The sequence below is a fragment of the Scyliorhinus canicula genome, chromosome 6 (genome assembly GCF_902713615.1).
Source record: "Scyliorhinus canicula chromosome 6, sScyCan1.1, whole genome shotgun sequence".
NCBI lineage: Eukaryota > Metazoa > Chordata > Chondrichthyes > Carcharhiniformes > Scyliorhinidae > Scyliorhinus > Scyliorhinus canicula.
Window position 1 is genome coordinate 59,039,945 of NC_052151.1, and position 16,122 is coordinate 59,056,066.

The window sequence follows — 16,122 nt, forward strand, 5'->3', positions numbered from 1 at the left end:
GGGGCCGAAGTCCCACCCACCAAGAGCTGGTCATTGCAGCCACAGGGGCAGTGATTGCTGCAACACTAAACCCACTTGAGGCTCAGGGTCATGGGGACCTCAGACCACAGATGAGTGAAGGCAGGTGAGGATGGGTTGTGGTCAGGTAGTTGACGGCAAGGGTACCCCATCTGTCCAATGCTGGGTTCATCCCTCTCAATAGGTTTTGATGGGTGGCCTGGGCGTCGATGATGAGACCAGTGTTTGCAGCTTATCTTATCCCTGATTTCCCTTTGACCCGAAAAGCTTGCTGGGTCATTTCAGAGGGCAGTTCAGGGTCAATCACGTTGCTGCGGACCTAGAGTCACGTGCAGTCCTAACCTGGTATGGCCGACAGATTTCCTTCCCTAAAGGACATTAGTGAACCAGATGGGTTTTTACGGCAACCAACAATGGTTCATGGACATCATTACTGATGCCAGCGGGGCAGCACGGTGGCCTAGTGGTTAGCACAACCGCCTCACGGCGCTGAGGTCCCAGGTTCGATCCTGGCTCTGGGTCACTATCCGTGTGGAGTTTGCACATTCTCCCCGTGTTTGCGTGGGTCTCGCCCCCACAACCCAAAAATGTGCAGAGTAGGTGGATTGGCCACGCTAAATTGCCCCTTAATTGGAAAAAATAATTGGGTAATCCAAATTAAAAAAAAAAAAAAATTACTGATGCCAGCTTTATATTCCAGGTTTGTTAGTTGCATTTAAATTCCCCCAGCTGCCATGGTTGGGTTTGAACCCATTTCCCCACAGCATTAGCCTGGGTTTCTGGGTTACTAATCCAGTGACATTTAAAAAAATTAATTGGTGGGATAGGGGTGTCGCTGGCTGGGCCAGCATTGTTTCCCATCCTTAATTGCCCTTGAACTGGGTGGATTGCTCGGCCGTTTTCAGAGGACATTTAAAAGTTACCCATGTTGCTGTGGATCTGGGGTCACATGTAGATCAGACCAGGTAAGGATGGCAGATTTCCTTCCCGAAAGGACATTAGTGAGCCAGATGGGTTTTTACAACAATCGACAATGGTTTCATGGTTTTATTAAATTCAAATTTCACCGTCTACTGTGGTGGGATTCCAACCTGGGTCCCCAGAGTATTACCTTGGTTCACTGGATCACTAGTCCAGTGACGTAAGAACTAGGAGCAGGAGTAGGCCATCTGGCCCCTCGAGTCTGCTCCGCCATTCAATGAGATCATGGCTGATCTTTTGTGGACTCGTCTCCACTTTCCGGCCCGAACACCATAACCCTTAATCCCTTTATTCTTCAAAAAATATCTAGCCTCAACTGCTTCACTGGGCAAGGAATTCCATAGATTCACAACCCTTTGGGTGAAGAAATTCCTCCTAAACTCAGTCCTAAACCTACTTCCCCTTATTTTGAGGCTATACCCCCTCGTTCTGCTTTCACCCGCCAGTGGAAACAACCGGCCCGCATCTATCCTATCTATTCCCTTCATAATTTTATACGTTTCTGTAAGATCCCCCCTGCATCCTTCTAAATTCCAACGAGTACAGTCCCAGTCTACTCAACCTCCCCTCGTAATCCAACCCCTTCAGCTCTGGGATTAACCTAGTGAATCTCCTCTGCACACCCTCCAGTGCCAGAACGTCCTTTCTCAGGTAAGGAGACCAAAACTGAACACAATACTCCAGGTGTGGCCTCACTAACACCTTATACAATTGCAGCATAACCTCCCTAGTGTTAAACTCCATCCCTCTAGCAATGAAGGACAAAATTCCATTTGCCTTCTTAATCACCTGTAAACCAACTTTCTGTGACTCATGCACCAGCACACCCAGGTCTCTCTGCACAGCGGCATATTTTAATATTTTATCATTTAAATAATAATTCCCTTTTGCTATTATTCCTACCAAAATGGATAATCTCACATTTGTCAACATTATATTCCATCTGCCAAACCCTAGCCCATTCACTTAACCTATCCAAATCCCTCTGCCGTCTTCCGGTATCCTCTGCACTTTTTGCTTTACCACTCATCTTGGTGTCGTCTGCAAACTTGAAGACATTGCACTTGGTCCCCAACTCCAAATCATCTATGTAAATTGTGAACAATTGTGGGTCCAACACTGAACTTTGAGGGACACAAAGAACAAAATAACAAAGAAAAGTACAGCACAAGAACAGGCCCTTCGGCCCTCCAAGCCTGTGCCGACCATGCTGCCTGTCTAAACTAAAATCTTCTACACTTCCTGGGTCCGTATCCCTCTATTCCCATCCTATTCATGTATTTGTCAAGATGCCCCTTAAATGTCACTATCGTCCCTGCTTCCACCAACACCTCCGACAGCAAGTTCCAGGCACCCACAACCCTCTGTAAAAAAAACTTGCGTCGTACATCTCCTCTAAACCTTGCCCCTCGAACCTTAAACCTATGTCCTCTAGTAATTGACCCCTCTACCCTGGGGAAAAGCCTCTGACTATCCACTCTGTCTATGCCCCTCATGATTTTGTAGACCTTTATCAGGTCGCCCTTCAACCTCCGTCATTCCAGTGAGAACAAACCGAGTTTATTCAAACGGTCCTCATAGCTGATGCCCTCCATGCCAGGCAACATCCTGGTAAATCTCTTCTGCACCCTCTCTAAAGCCTCCACATCCTTCTGGTAGTGTGGAGACCAGAATTGAACACTATACTCCAAGTGTGGCCTAACTAAGGTTCTATACAGCTGCAACATGACTTGCCAATTCTTATACTCAGTGCCCCAGCCAATGAAGGCAAGCATGCCGTATGCCTTCTTGACTACCTTCTCCACCTGTGTTGCCCCTTTCAGTGACCTGTGGACCTGTACACCTAGATCTCTCTGACTTTCAATACACTTGAGGGTTCTACCATTCACTGTATATTCCCTACCTCAATTAGACCTTCCAAAATGCATAACCTCACATTTATCAGGATTAAACTCCATCTGCCACTTCTCCGCCCAAGTGTCCAAATGATCTAAATCCTGCTATATCCTCTGACATTCCTCATCGCTATCCCCAATTCCACCTACCTTTGTGTCGTCTGCAAACTTACTAATCAGACCAGTGACATTTTCCTCCAAATCATTTATATATACTACGAACAGCAAAGGTCCCAGCACTGATCCCCGCGGAACACCACTAGTCACAGCCCTCCAATTAGAAAAGCACCCTTCCATTTCTACTCTGTGCTTTCTATGACCTAGCCAGCTCTGTATCCACCTTGCCAGCTCACCCCTGATCCCATGACACCACTAGCTACCGGTTGCCAACCAAAGAAACACCCATTAATCCCCACTCTTTGCTTTCTATTATTTAACCAATCCTCTATCCATGCTACTACTTTACCCTTAATGCCATGCATCTTTATCTTATACAGCAACCTTTTGTGTGGCACTTTGTCAAAAACTTTCTGGAAATCCAGATATACCACATCCATTGGCTCCCTGTTATCTACTGCACTGGTAATGCCCTCAAAAAATTCCACTAAATTAGTTAGGCACGACCTGCCCTTTATGAACCCATGCTGTGCCTGCCCAATGGGACAATTTCCATCCAGATGCCTCGCTATTTCTTCCTTGATGATTGATTCCAGCATCTTCCCTACTACCGAAGTTAAGCTAACTGGCCTATAATTACCCGCTTTCTGCCGACCTTTTTTAAACCGTGGTGTCACGTTTGCTAATTTCCAGTCCGCCAGGACCACCCCAGAGTCTAGTGAATTTTGGTAAATTCCAAAATTTGGACAATACCACTAAACCGCCATCTCTCTGAAGAAGATAAATTATGATGGCCTCATAGTGAGCCTAATTGAATTCCGACAAAGCCAGCAATCCCATGTCAGCACCTTCTGCCCTCTGACTCACTAGAGGTTTTCCAGCCACTGGATATTGACACTGGGATGGGGGAGAGAGAGACTTGGGGGGGGGGGGGGGGGGGGGGGTAGGTGGTGGGAGACTGGGGGGGGGGGGTGAGGGGAGAGAGAGAGATATGGTGGGGGGGTTCTCTCACAATTACGTGGCTTCAGCCACCATGGTTCCAGCCCAAAAGGCTATTGCCATACATTGTCCAAAAGATATCCCATTCCTGGATGGTGGAAAAGCAACAATTTCCTTCAGCTCATCACTGGCAAAGCACGGTAATTCTCACCAGCTTCCATATGCCTCTCTTGTTCTAGCTCTCTCACTCTTCTGTTACCCTCTGCTCACTCAGTCCATGTCATTGCACATTCTCTGCTCCAACTACATCACAGTAACACGGCTGAGATTGGGATTGGTTGGGTTGGAAGCAGCCCAATTCCATGTTCATCTGTAAATTTTTGAACCAAATTTAAATTTAGGTGCAAAACTAGTTTTAAGTCCTCCAAATATTAAGATCAATAATATTGCGAATTTTGATCATAGCTTGAGAAGTTTTTTGTCAGTCTGGAAATGTTCTGCAGATCAAGTGAATTTTTGCTCTCCGTGTAAAATTGAAAATGCAATCAATTCTTTTTTCTTACTATTGGAGTTCAACTTTTGTCTGATGAAGTATCTGATGGAATTAACACTTTTTCCCCTCTCCAATGTTAGTGCGTGCTTCTTAATGAAGTTTTTGAGTTGTACAACTACATTGATAGAAGTCAGTTGACCTCTGACCTCGGTGGATATTTGATTTATCAACATGAAGCATGGGTCCACTTCAGGAAGGTAAGATTCCTATTTGAGAGCTTTTATCCCAGCTAACTGGTTAATTCTTCAATGTGATAATCCGTGCAGAGTTTCATTCTTGAGAGACACCTTTTGAAAGATAAATTGATGAGTGTAATGAAGAAGCGTGGGTGTAGGAGAAATACCAGCATGTAACTGTTGGGGTGAATGGCCTATTTCTGTGATGTAAATACTGTCATATGTCTCAGTTAAATGCCTCATAATATGTATTGGGAATGTCCATATTTATCATTTTAATAACATACTTCTTTCATCGGATTAGCGATCATTATGGGTGATTTCTCAATGAGCTAGCTTGTTATGGTGACTGTTAGTTGTGGAATTTCTATTCCACAAGCATTGGCAATATTTTTATTCCCATAGACTTTGTATTGTCCAAATGGTTCCACATGTACACTGATAATACCTTTCTCTATCTCATCACTTTGATGTTTGACTTTCCATTGTCCCTGACTGTCCAACATCCAGTACTGGATGAGAAAAACGTCCTCTAAATAAATATTGGGAAGAAAAAGTCATGGACTCCGCTTACCGCCATTACCTCCGCCCTCCTAGCCAACAACTCGGTCCTTCTCCCTGGTATATGTCTGAGTGCAAATCAGGCCATTTGCAACCTTGGTGTCATATTTGAACTTCCCACCGCATATCACCAAGTCTGTCTTCCTCCACTTCTGTAATATTTCTCTTCTCTGTCCTGCCTCAGCTCACCTGAAACCCTCTTCCACCCTACCTACTGGTACCAGGCAGAAGTGGAATTGAGGCTGGATCACATGATGCACTTTCTTTCTCGATGAAACGTTCAGTCCCTCAAAGACATATTGCAACAAGCCTGCCTCCTCTCCACACTCTGTAATAAAAACCATGGTATGAGCCATGGGTCAGTAGTCCTCCTCACAAAAAAGGGCATCAAGAAGATGGATCTTAGGTGGCAAATGCAGTTGCTGTGTAGATCTAATCAATAGGGCGGCACGGTGGCATAATGGTTAGCTCTGCTGCCTCACGATGCCAAGGACCCGGGTTCGATCCTGCCCCGGGTCACTGTCTGTGTGGAGTTTGCACATTATCCCTCTGTCTGCGTGGGTCTCACCCCCACAACCCCTGCCCCCCCCCCCCCCAAATGTGCAGGATAGGTGGATTGGCCATGCTAAGTTGCCCCTTAATTGGAAAAAAAATGATCTAATTGATGATACAGACTTGAGGGACTGAATGGCCCACTCCCACCCAATTAAAATCAGCGCGGAATTTCTTTGTGAGTTGCCAGTGGATGAGAATTCCAGTATGAAGTTGGAAATTTACCTCTTCTGAGTCAGTTTTTTAAAATAAACTTAGTGTACCCAATTAATATTTCCCATTTAAGGGACAATTTAGCGTGGCCAATCCACCTACCCTGCACATCTTTGGGTTGTGGGGGCGAAGCCCATGCAAACACGGGCTTCTGAGTCAGTTTAAGGAAAAAAACATTTGGAGAAAGGGAAGTTTTAATTTTTAAAAGCTGAAACAAACTGCTTCATAATAATACGGAAAGAATTCCCACCTTAATTTCCTTTTACTTCACTTTTTGCACTGGCAATGAGCTCAAATTTCGATTGGCTTGTTGCTGCGATCACTACTTCATCCCATATTTGCTGAAAGCATTGCGTGTGTTTGTGTGGGAGGGAGAGGAAATAGAGTTGTACAGCAGCAGGACATTGAGTGGTGATTAGGGCACAATTTGTTTATATGTAGCAAGAAGCCTTGTACAAAGTTGATGTTGTTAGAACCCAGTGTGCTGTGGCGATGTTTGTATCAAGGTCATGTGCCACCCTGTTATTTACAACAAAGCAGAATTGGAACGACTAAATTCCCTGTAAGAATGCAGATTCCTGTATGTGGACGTTTGGCTTCAATTATTATTATTTTAATATTTTATTCAAGGCAGTTTCATATAAACAAACAAAAGCAGAAGAACAACCAACACCCACTTATCCCCCCCTGCTCCCCTAATATTACCCCTTTCTCATATTCCCCCCCCCCCCCCCCCTCCCCCCTCCACTCCCGGAGACCCTTCAAACCTCCTTAAAGAAATCAATGAACGGATTCCACCTTCGAGTGAACACATCTGCTGACCCTCTCAAGACGAACTTGACCTTTTCCAGCCTCAGGAATCCGGCCAGGTTGCTCACCCACATCCCCTCTTTTGGCTACTCCGAGTCCACCCACCCAAGCAGAATCTGTCTCCGGGCTATCAGGGAGGCAAAGGGCAAAACATTGGCATCCCTCACCCCCCAGAGCTGCCCGGTCTTCCGACAGCCCGAATATTGCCACCTCTGGACATGGGACCAGCTCCTACCCGAGCACCTCGGACATTACGTCTGCAAACTACTGCCAGAAATCCGTCAACATTAAAGGCGCAAAGATCGTAGACGTGATTGGCGGGCCTCTTGGCACACTGCCCACACCTATCCTCTACCCCCTAAAAGAATCTACTCATCCTTGCTGCCACCATATGCGCTCTATGTATTATTTTAAACTGGATGAAGCTTAGCCTCCACATGACGAGGACGAATTAACCCTCTGCAGGGTCTCTGCCCACTCCTTGGCCCCCACCTTCCCTCCCAGCTCCTCCTCACACTTTCACTTCATGTCCCCCACCAGGGCTCCCTCCCACTCCATCAACTCCTTATAGACATCGAACACCTTTCCCTCCCCTATCACGTCCCTCGACAGCACATTGTCTTGCAATGCCAGGGGTGGTAGCCCAGGAATGGATGGCACCTCTCTCCTCACAAAGCCTCGGACCAGCAGGAACCTAAAACCATTCCCTCTGGGCAGCCCGTACTCTTCCTCCAGGTCCCCTAACTTTGCAGATTTGCCCCGGATGAACAGAATCGCCAAATCACTCAATCCCTGCCTGAACTAGATGGGTTTTTCCGTCGATCAGCAATGGTTTCATGGTCATCATTATACTTTTTAATTCCAGCTTTTTTAAATTGAACTCCAATTTTACCATCTGCCATGCTGGGATTCCAACCTGGGACCACAGAGCATTCCCTGGGTGTCTGGATTACTAGTCCAGTGACGATATCACTCGGCCACTGCCTCCCCAACCTCGCCTGGTCTCCTTTAAGAGCATCTCTGCAAAAAGGCCACGACCGCCTTCAGACTCCTCAGGTGCGCGAACACACGCGATCGTTTGACTGGCCCATTCACCCCTCTCACGTTTCACGTGACCAGCCTAATCAGGGTCTCGCCGCGCCCCCTACCCTGCCAATTAGCCATATATTCCGGGTTGAGCCAGCCCCCGGCCCACTTCACGCGACCCTCCAGGCCCGCCCTCGGATGTCCACCATTATCGATCCTTTTCCAACTGCGCCACACCAGCTACCCCCTTGTCAGCAAACCCCCCCCCCCACCCCCCCCCCCCCCCCCCCACCCTCAAACAAAGAGCCAGCTCTATTCCCCCCCAACCCGCACCTGCTTCCTGGCAATCCTCCCACTTCAGTCGCTAGCATGGTGTACGCCGCACAAGGCCTCCAACCTCCCTACCACCCCCAACCGTACATCCCTAAAGAGTAACAAAATGTGCATTCACCATTGTTGTTCCCCCATAAAGACAAACCTGCCCTCCAAAAAACCCACCATTTAAAACTTTAAAGAACGCACAAACCCGTCCAAAATTCAATGTCCTCACTCTCCTCCCAGTCCATTGTCCCTCACAAACCCCATTGCCGATTCCGCATTCCGAAGTAATAGTCTCACTTCTGAAAAGTCACCATATTGTACAATACTCCGAACATCACCCCCCTTTTAAAGAGGGCAGCCTTGACCTGGTTAAATCCAGCCCTCTTCACCAGTTCTGCTCCCAGGTCCTGGTACACCCAAAGTTTGTTCCCTTCCCAGGTACATTTCTTGGTCTGCCTCGCCCATCGGAGGATCTTCTTCTTATCCAGAAAGCAGAGCAATCGCACCACCATCGCCCTTGGCGGCTCGCCCACCTGCTCATCAGCACCTTGTGCACCCAGTCGACCTCCAGGGGCTAGTCAAAGGTCCTCCTCTCCCATCAGCCTCTTAGCATCTTTGCCACGTACACCCCGGCCTTCACACCTTCAATGCCTTCAGGCATCCCCACAATCCTGAGATTTTGCCTTCTGGAGCGATTCACCTGATCCTCCACCTTCTCCCTCACTTCTTGGTCTCCCGCATCACTCCCATCTCAGCCACCAACGAGGCCAACTGCTCCTTGTGCTCCCCCACTTTCTGGATCGCCGGGCCCTGGGACTCCAGCCTCTGTTCCACTTGCTCAATCCTTGACTTAATTGGTTCCACCACTTTGGCCAGGTCTTCCAGGGCCTCTTTCCTCTGCTGCTGAAACTTATCCTTGAGGAACTCTATCAACTGCTCCGTTGACCACTGGGCTGGCAGAGCAGCCGCCCTCCGTCATCTTATCCTGTGACGAACCATGAAGACTCTCCTGCTCCAGCAGCTCGCCCCTTCCCGCCCCACTCCTAGTCCGTGGATCCATCCACCAGCCACACCAGATGAGTAAAACCTTTGGCAGGCACTCCTGCACCTCTTGCACTCAAATACTTTGACCTTCGGGTGGGAAAAAGATCGAAAAAAATCCATCTTGAGCGGGAGCCACCAAATGTGTGACCGTTGACTCCGTGGCCGCCATCGGAAATCAGCTTCAATAATACAGTGCAATTCAAAGTAGCTAAAGGAAGATGAACAAAATATATTGTAAGTAGTAAATTGTAAACAGTATATGTTTTTAAAATAAATTTAGAGTACCCAATTCATTTTTTTCCAATTAAGGGGCAATTTAGCGTGGCCAATCCACCTACCCTGTACATCTTTGAGTTGTGGGGGTGAAACTCACGCAAACACGGGGAGAATGTGCAAACTCCACACGGACAGTGACCCAGAGCCGGGATCGAACCTGGGACCTCGGCGCCGTGAGGCAGCAGGGCTAACCCACTGCACCACCATGCTGCCCTTGCACGGTATATGTTGAAGTAACGGAACTAATTCTGGAGTGTGTGTATTTATGTATCTGCAAATAGGAACAGGCTGCGTTGGTGACACAAATGTTATTTGCCCAGATTGTCTGGTGGACAACATAATAACACAAATACACCTGAGATCATATCATCATAGCACAAACATGGTATTCATCCCATCATGGCTGCACAATTGTTTTTCTCCAAATTAACCAAATATTCTATTCCCATTCATGGTCGTTCCACATCTGATTTAATATTCCACCTTTTGTCCAAAATTAACTGAAAATACTCAGTTGCTTGGTAGCGCAGAAATTGAGTATTGCTGAAAAAACTAGACATGTTATCGGAGAGTTTTTATTTTGCACTTGTCAGGACAGATGCAAGAATGCAAAATTTCAAAGGGAACAACAATTTATGAGAAAAGGGTTCTGATTAGATGATAAGTCATCTCTGATTGGTCAAGGCGCTGCCATGGTGAATGCATCAAGGAGCTATTGTTTTGCTTTTGTGCATATGAATATGTGTAGGTTCTAACGAGTGTAAGTGATGCATTGTGGGCCTGACCGAAGATCTTAAATCGGTTCTTTACCACTCAGAATTGTTCAGTAGAATTGTTCAGTAAATGTTGCCCAATCACAGAATCGCATAATAATAATCTTTATTGTCACAAGTAGACTTCCATTAACACTGCAATGAAGTTACTGTGAAAAGCCCATAATCACCACATTCCGGCGCCTGTTTGGGTACACAGGGAGAATTCAGAATGTCCAATTCACCAACAGCACGTCTTTCGGGACTTGTGGTTGGAAACCGGAGCACCCGGAGGAAACGGGGAGAACGTGCAACCTTGACACAAACAGTGACCCAAGCCGGGAATCGACCCTGGAGCTGTGAAGCAACTGTGCTAACCACTGTGCTACCATGCCGTCCAATCTAACGTTAGACATTATATTCTGGGTTTTGCAAGCATGGGTTGCAGGGTGAGTAGTACTCTGCCTATTGTGAAGGTTCGGGCTGTTTGATACAATGTGCCAATCATTGGGATGTAAAGTCTATATACATAGCATCGCACTGACATTATTCATTTATGTGAGGGGCAGCACAGTGGCGCAGTGGTTAGCACCCAGGTTCGATCCCAGCTCTGGGTCACTGTCCGTGTGGAGTTTGCATGTTCTCCCCGTGTTTGTGTGAGTTTCGCCCCCACAACCCAAAGGATGTGCCGGGTAGGTAGATTGGCCATGCTAAATTGCCCCTTAATTGGAAAAAATGAATTGGGTATTCTTATTTGTGTGATAGGCAGATTGTCGTTTTGGTTTAACGACAGCATCTGGTTAGTGCAAAACACCACTCGTGTTGTCACGCCATAGCCTGTGTGAAATGGCTAATGTCATCTGTTAATTCAAATTTTTGAGATATTTTACCCTTCCCCAGTGAAATTTGAGACAGAATGGCCACTTTTCAGGTCCAGAAATGGCAGCTTTCAGCCCTTTTGTGAGTATGGGTACGAACATATAAATTAGGAGCAGGAGTAGGCCACTCGGCCCCTCCAGCCTGCTCCGCCATTCAATAAGATCACGGCTGATCTGATTGTAACCACAATGCCATATTCCTATCTACCCCCGACAACCTTTCACCCCCTTGCTTATCAAGAATCTATCTACCTCTGCCTTAAAAATATTCGAAGACTGCTTCCACCACCTTTTGAGGAAGTGAGTTGCAAAGACTCGGAACCCTCTGAGAGAAAAACATCCTTCTCATCTCTGTCTTAAATGGGCAGCCCTTGTTTTAAACAGTGGTCCCTAGTTCTATATTCACCGACGAGAGGAAACATCAACTTCCCACATTAACCATGTCAAGACCCCTTAGGACCTTTTATGTTTCAATCAAGCCGTCTCTTATTCTTCTAAATTCCAGCGGATACAAGCTGGACTGTCCAGACTTTCCTCATAAGACACCCTGCATACTTCTGGTATTAGTCTGGTAAACCTTCTCTGAACTGTTTTCAACACATTTATACCCTTCCTCAAATACGGGCAGCACGGCGGCACAGTGGTTAGCACTGCTGCCTCACAGCTCCAGGATCCCGGGTTCAATTCCAGCCTCGGGTGACTGTCTGTGTGGACTTGAGTAGGGTGCTCTTTCCAAGGGCCGTTGCAGACTCGATGGGCTGAATGGTCTCCTTCTGCACTGTAAATTCTATGATTCTATGAAAGAGACCAGTACTCCAAATGTGGTCTAACCAATGCCCTGAATAACTGAAGCAGAACGACCCACTTTTGTGACAAATTTCCCCTCACAATAAACAATAACATTCTATCAACTTTACAAATTACTTGCTGCACCTGCATACTAATCTGAAGCAATTCATGCACTAGAACACCCAGATCCCTCTGCATCTCAGTGCTCTGCAATCTCTCATCATTTACATAATAGTTTTTGTTTTTAGCTTTCCACGTTATACTCTGCGATACACAAATTACTGGATTGGGGTAGTCATTATCCTGCAGAATAGCTTTGATAAGCCCTATTTCGGAGTCAAACATGCTCAGTGAAGAATGGCAAGGGCCCTGTTTACACGATTGCTGACAAGGCTAATCCTGTAGTGTTTGGGATAATAAGAATCGCAACGCATGTGTTGACTAGTGAAAGGGGGCTTGCGGTAGGCAACATTGAACTCTTTAGCCGATTTCTCATCTAGCACGTCGAGGAAAGGGACTATTCAATTTCAAAGGTGAATTTAAGCGCAGAATGGAGCCCATTAAGGTGTATGAGGAAATTCTCACATCCAGCTGGAGTTTCAAATATAGCTAACTTATCATCAACATATTGGAAATATGCAAGGGATAGGAGATTAGTGGTAATCTCGACACATTTCTCATGCAAACCGACAGAACTGTTAGAGCTGGGCCCAGATTCTTTCTTTCTCGTGGTTCAATACGTTCACGTATGTACAGGCTGCCCAAGACAACCAACAGTAATGTCCCTTTATTTATGACTGGTTCTACACAATTGGCCAAATGGTTGAGCAAATTGCTACAGCCATTTCTGAGTGAGTTTCCCACATACGCTTTGAAGGATTCCTTCACCTTCACAAAGACTATACGTGACCTGCAGATCGATAGCAATGCAATTTCTATTCTACACTGCAAGCCTATTCAGTAATATGGCACTCGAGGAAGGCATATCATTTGTGGCAGATCACTATAACCTCATGGTGATGTAGATGCGGTGCCATTTTCTGAATCTATATTAATTGAACTTATGAACGTGAGTAGCTACTCACGCAGTTGAGTTTAGCTTTGATGCCACTATGTAGCCCAGATAGATGGTGCTGCCATGGGATCCCGTCTACCGCCAGCTCCCGCTGACATTTTTGTCTGCTTTCAGCAACGCTCAGGATGTATTTGGCATGTTGGCGTGTGCTCATGTCGTTATTGACTCCTATAGCACGGGGCGTACAACTCCCAGTCCTAGAAGTGCCTGATGCTGCTTGATGTTATATTTAACCAAAAAAGATTGCATCACTTGGTATATTGCTAACGGCACATTTTAATTTTTCAAACAAGGAAAATAAAAATGTAAATAAAAGAAACTTCCCTATTATATAAGATAAAAGCAAATTACTGCAGATGCTGGAATCTGAAACAAAAACATAAAATACTGGACAATCTCAGCAGGCCTGACGGCAGCTGTGGAGGGAGAAGGGAGCTAATGTTTCGATTACTTTGTCACAGCTCGAGAGAACTGGAAATAGGATCAGATTTATACTGTCGTGGGGGATGTATATGGAGTAGGGGGCCAGCGATTGGTGGAGATTGATAAAGATGTTGAGGACGGAAGACAAAAGGAATGTAAATGTTTGTGACTAAGGCTAAGAAGGGGGCTGATAGTGGCACGTAAAGAGATTAGAATGTGTGAATGGCAGAACAAAGATGGACAGTGTGTCAAAGTGCAACTTGGAACAGCTGACCCAAGTGGGATGGGAGGAGGGGGCGACAATGCTGAGGGAAAAGCAGATCAATAGAAAGAATGAAAGTAAAAATAAATTGATAGAAATAAAAATAGGGTGAAGCTGGAGGAGAGAGTTCGCAGTCTGAAATTGTTGATCTCGATGTTGAGCCGGAAGACTGTAACGTGCCTACTCGGAAGATGAGGTGCTGTTTCTCCAGTTTGCGCTGGGCTTCACTGGAACTTTGCAGCAGGCCAAGCATGGGCATACGGATGTGAGAGCAGGACGGTGAGTTGAAATGGCAGCGACAGGAAGGTCTGGGCCCTGCTTCCGGACAGACCGGAGGTGTTCTACAAAGCGGTCACCCAGTCTGCGTTTAGTGTCTCCCTCTTGTTCAGCACAGTTCCGTATTAGTAGGATCAGAGTTCCACAATGCTAACAGAAGAAAGACAGACGTGCATTTAAGTAGCACCTTTCACACCCTCAGGAAGTCCCAGAATGCTTTACAGCTGATGAAATAAGCGTAGTCACTGTATGAAATGTAAAAATGGGGAGGCAATTTTCACACAGTAAGATCACATAAACAGCAATGTGATAATGACCAGATAATCTTTTAACATGTTGTTGGGGGCTAAATAATTGGGTGCATTTACTTGAAAGGTGCATCGGCCAACTTGCTGCATAGACAGCTGAACCTGCCAATGGTACTGCCACCATTTCACTCACCAGACTTGTGTATGTGCACCTTGCTGTCAGCTGCACCGAGTCTCTGGAACCTACGGCCTGAACCATATCTTCCTCCAAGCCATTTTTTTGCCCAGCGATGCCTGGCACTCGCAGCTGGAGAGAATGGTGAGAAGGCTTGGAACTCTACATGAACTGGGGGACTGTGATGTATTCAGTGTATGATACTTCCGGCCAGGTGTCAAGGCAGGGGAAATTTATTAGGATGATACCAATGATTAAAGACTTTAGCCACATGGGGAGACTAGAGAAAATAGGATTGATCTCTTCCACAAATGACACAGTGCTCTGTGTTCCTGCAAGTGTGCATTACGTTACTGTTTTGTGATATTTAGGGGCAGCACGGTAGCACAGTGGCTAGCACTGTGGCTTCACAGCGCCAGGGTCCCAGGTTCGATTCCCCGCTGGGTCACTGTCTGTCTGGAGTCTGCACGTTTTCCCCGTGTCTGGGTTTCTTCCGGGTGCTCCCATTTCCTCCCACAGTCCAAAGATGTGCAGGTTAGGTGGATTGGCCGTGATAAATTGCCCTTAGTGTCCAAAAAGGTCAGGAGGCGTTATTGGGTAACGGGGATAGGGTGGAAGAAAGGGCTTAAATGGGTCGGTGCAGACTCGATGGGCCGAATGGCCTCTTTCTGCACTGTATGTTCTATATTTGCCAGACTCCACTTTCTAATGTTCTCCTGGGCAGCCTCCCATCTTTTACTCTTATAGCTCTTCTCGCACACTCTCCTTCCTAGCTTGATTTGATTTATTATTGTCACATGTACAGTATTAGTATACAGTGAAAAGTGTTGTTTCTTGCATGCTGTACAAACAATGCATACCGTACATAGGGAAGGAAGGAGAGACTGCAGAATATAATGTTACAGTTATAGCAAGGTGTAGAGAAAAGATCAACTTAATACGAGGTAGGTCCATTCAAAAGTCTGATGGCAGTATGGAAGAAGCTGTTCTTGAGTCGGTTGGTACGTGACCTCAAACTTTGGTATCTTTTTCCTGACCGAAGAAGGTGGTGGAAGAGTGTATGTCCAGGGTGCATTTCTGAGGCAGTGGGAATTATAGATCGAGTCAATGGATGGGAGGCTGGCTTGCGTGATGGACTGGGCTACATCACGACCTTTTGTAGTTTTCTGCAGTCTTGGGCAGAGCAGGCTCCATACCAAGCTGTGATACAACCAGAAAGAATGCTTTCTATGGTGCATCTGCAAAAGTTGGTGAGGGTCGTAGCTGACATGCCAAATTTCCTTAGTCTTCTGAGAAAGTAGAGTCGTTGGTGGGCTTTCTTAACTATAATGTCGGCATGGGGGGACCAAGACAGGCTGTTGGTGATCTGGACACCTAAAAACCTGAAGCTCTCGACCCTTTCTACTTCGTTATCCTTGATGTAGACAGGGGCATATTCTCCACTACGCTTCCTGAAGTTGATGACAATCTCCTTCATTTTGTTGACATTGAGGGTGAGATTATTGTCGTCGCACCAGTTCACCAGATTCTCTATCACATTCCTATACTCTGTCTCGTCATTGTTTGAAATCCGACCCACTACGGTGGTGTTGTAGCCATGCTGGCCACGCAAAATGGACACTGAGCCAAAGTAAAATGGAAGACAGAAGGAAAAGCCTGTTTAGTGTGAGCAGACAGTCTGCTCTCAACTAATTAGCATTTTGCAAGCAGCAAACCAGTTTCTGGCCAGGTGCAAGATCTCCAAGCCAAAGGTGTTAATGGC

The 16,122-nt window shown here is 46.4% G+C and overlaps 1 protein-coding gene across 1 annotated transcript in view; it reads left to right on the plus strand.

The window, feature by feature from the left end:
* LOC119967165 overlaps positions 1-16,122 on the plus strand; it is a 157,311-nt gene that overhangs the window by 30,378 nt on the left and 110,811 nt on the right. Inside the window, exon 6 of the mRNA XM_038799328.1 lies at positions 4,584-4,700. Coding sequence (XP_038655256.1) covers positions 4,584-4,700 — 117 coding nt within the window. The remainder of the gene's footprint in view (positions 1-4,583; positions 4,701-16,122) is intronic.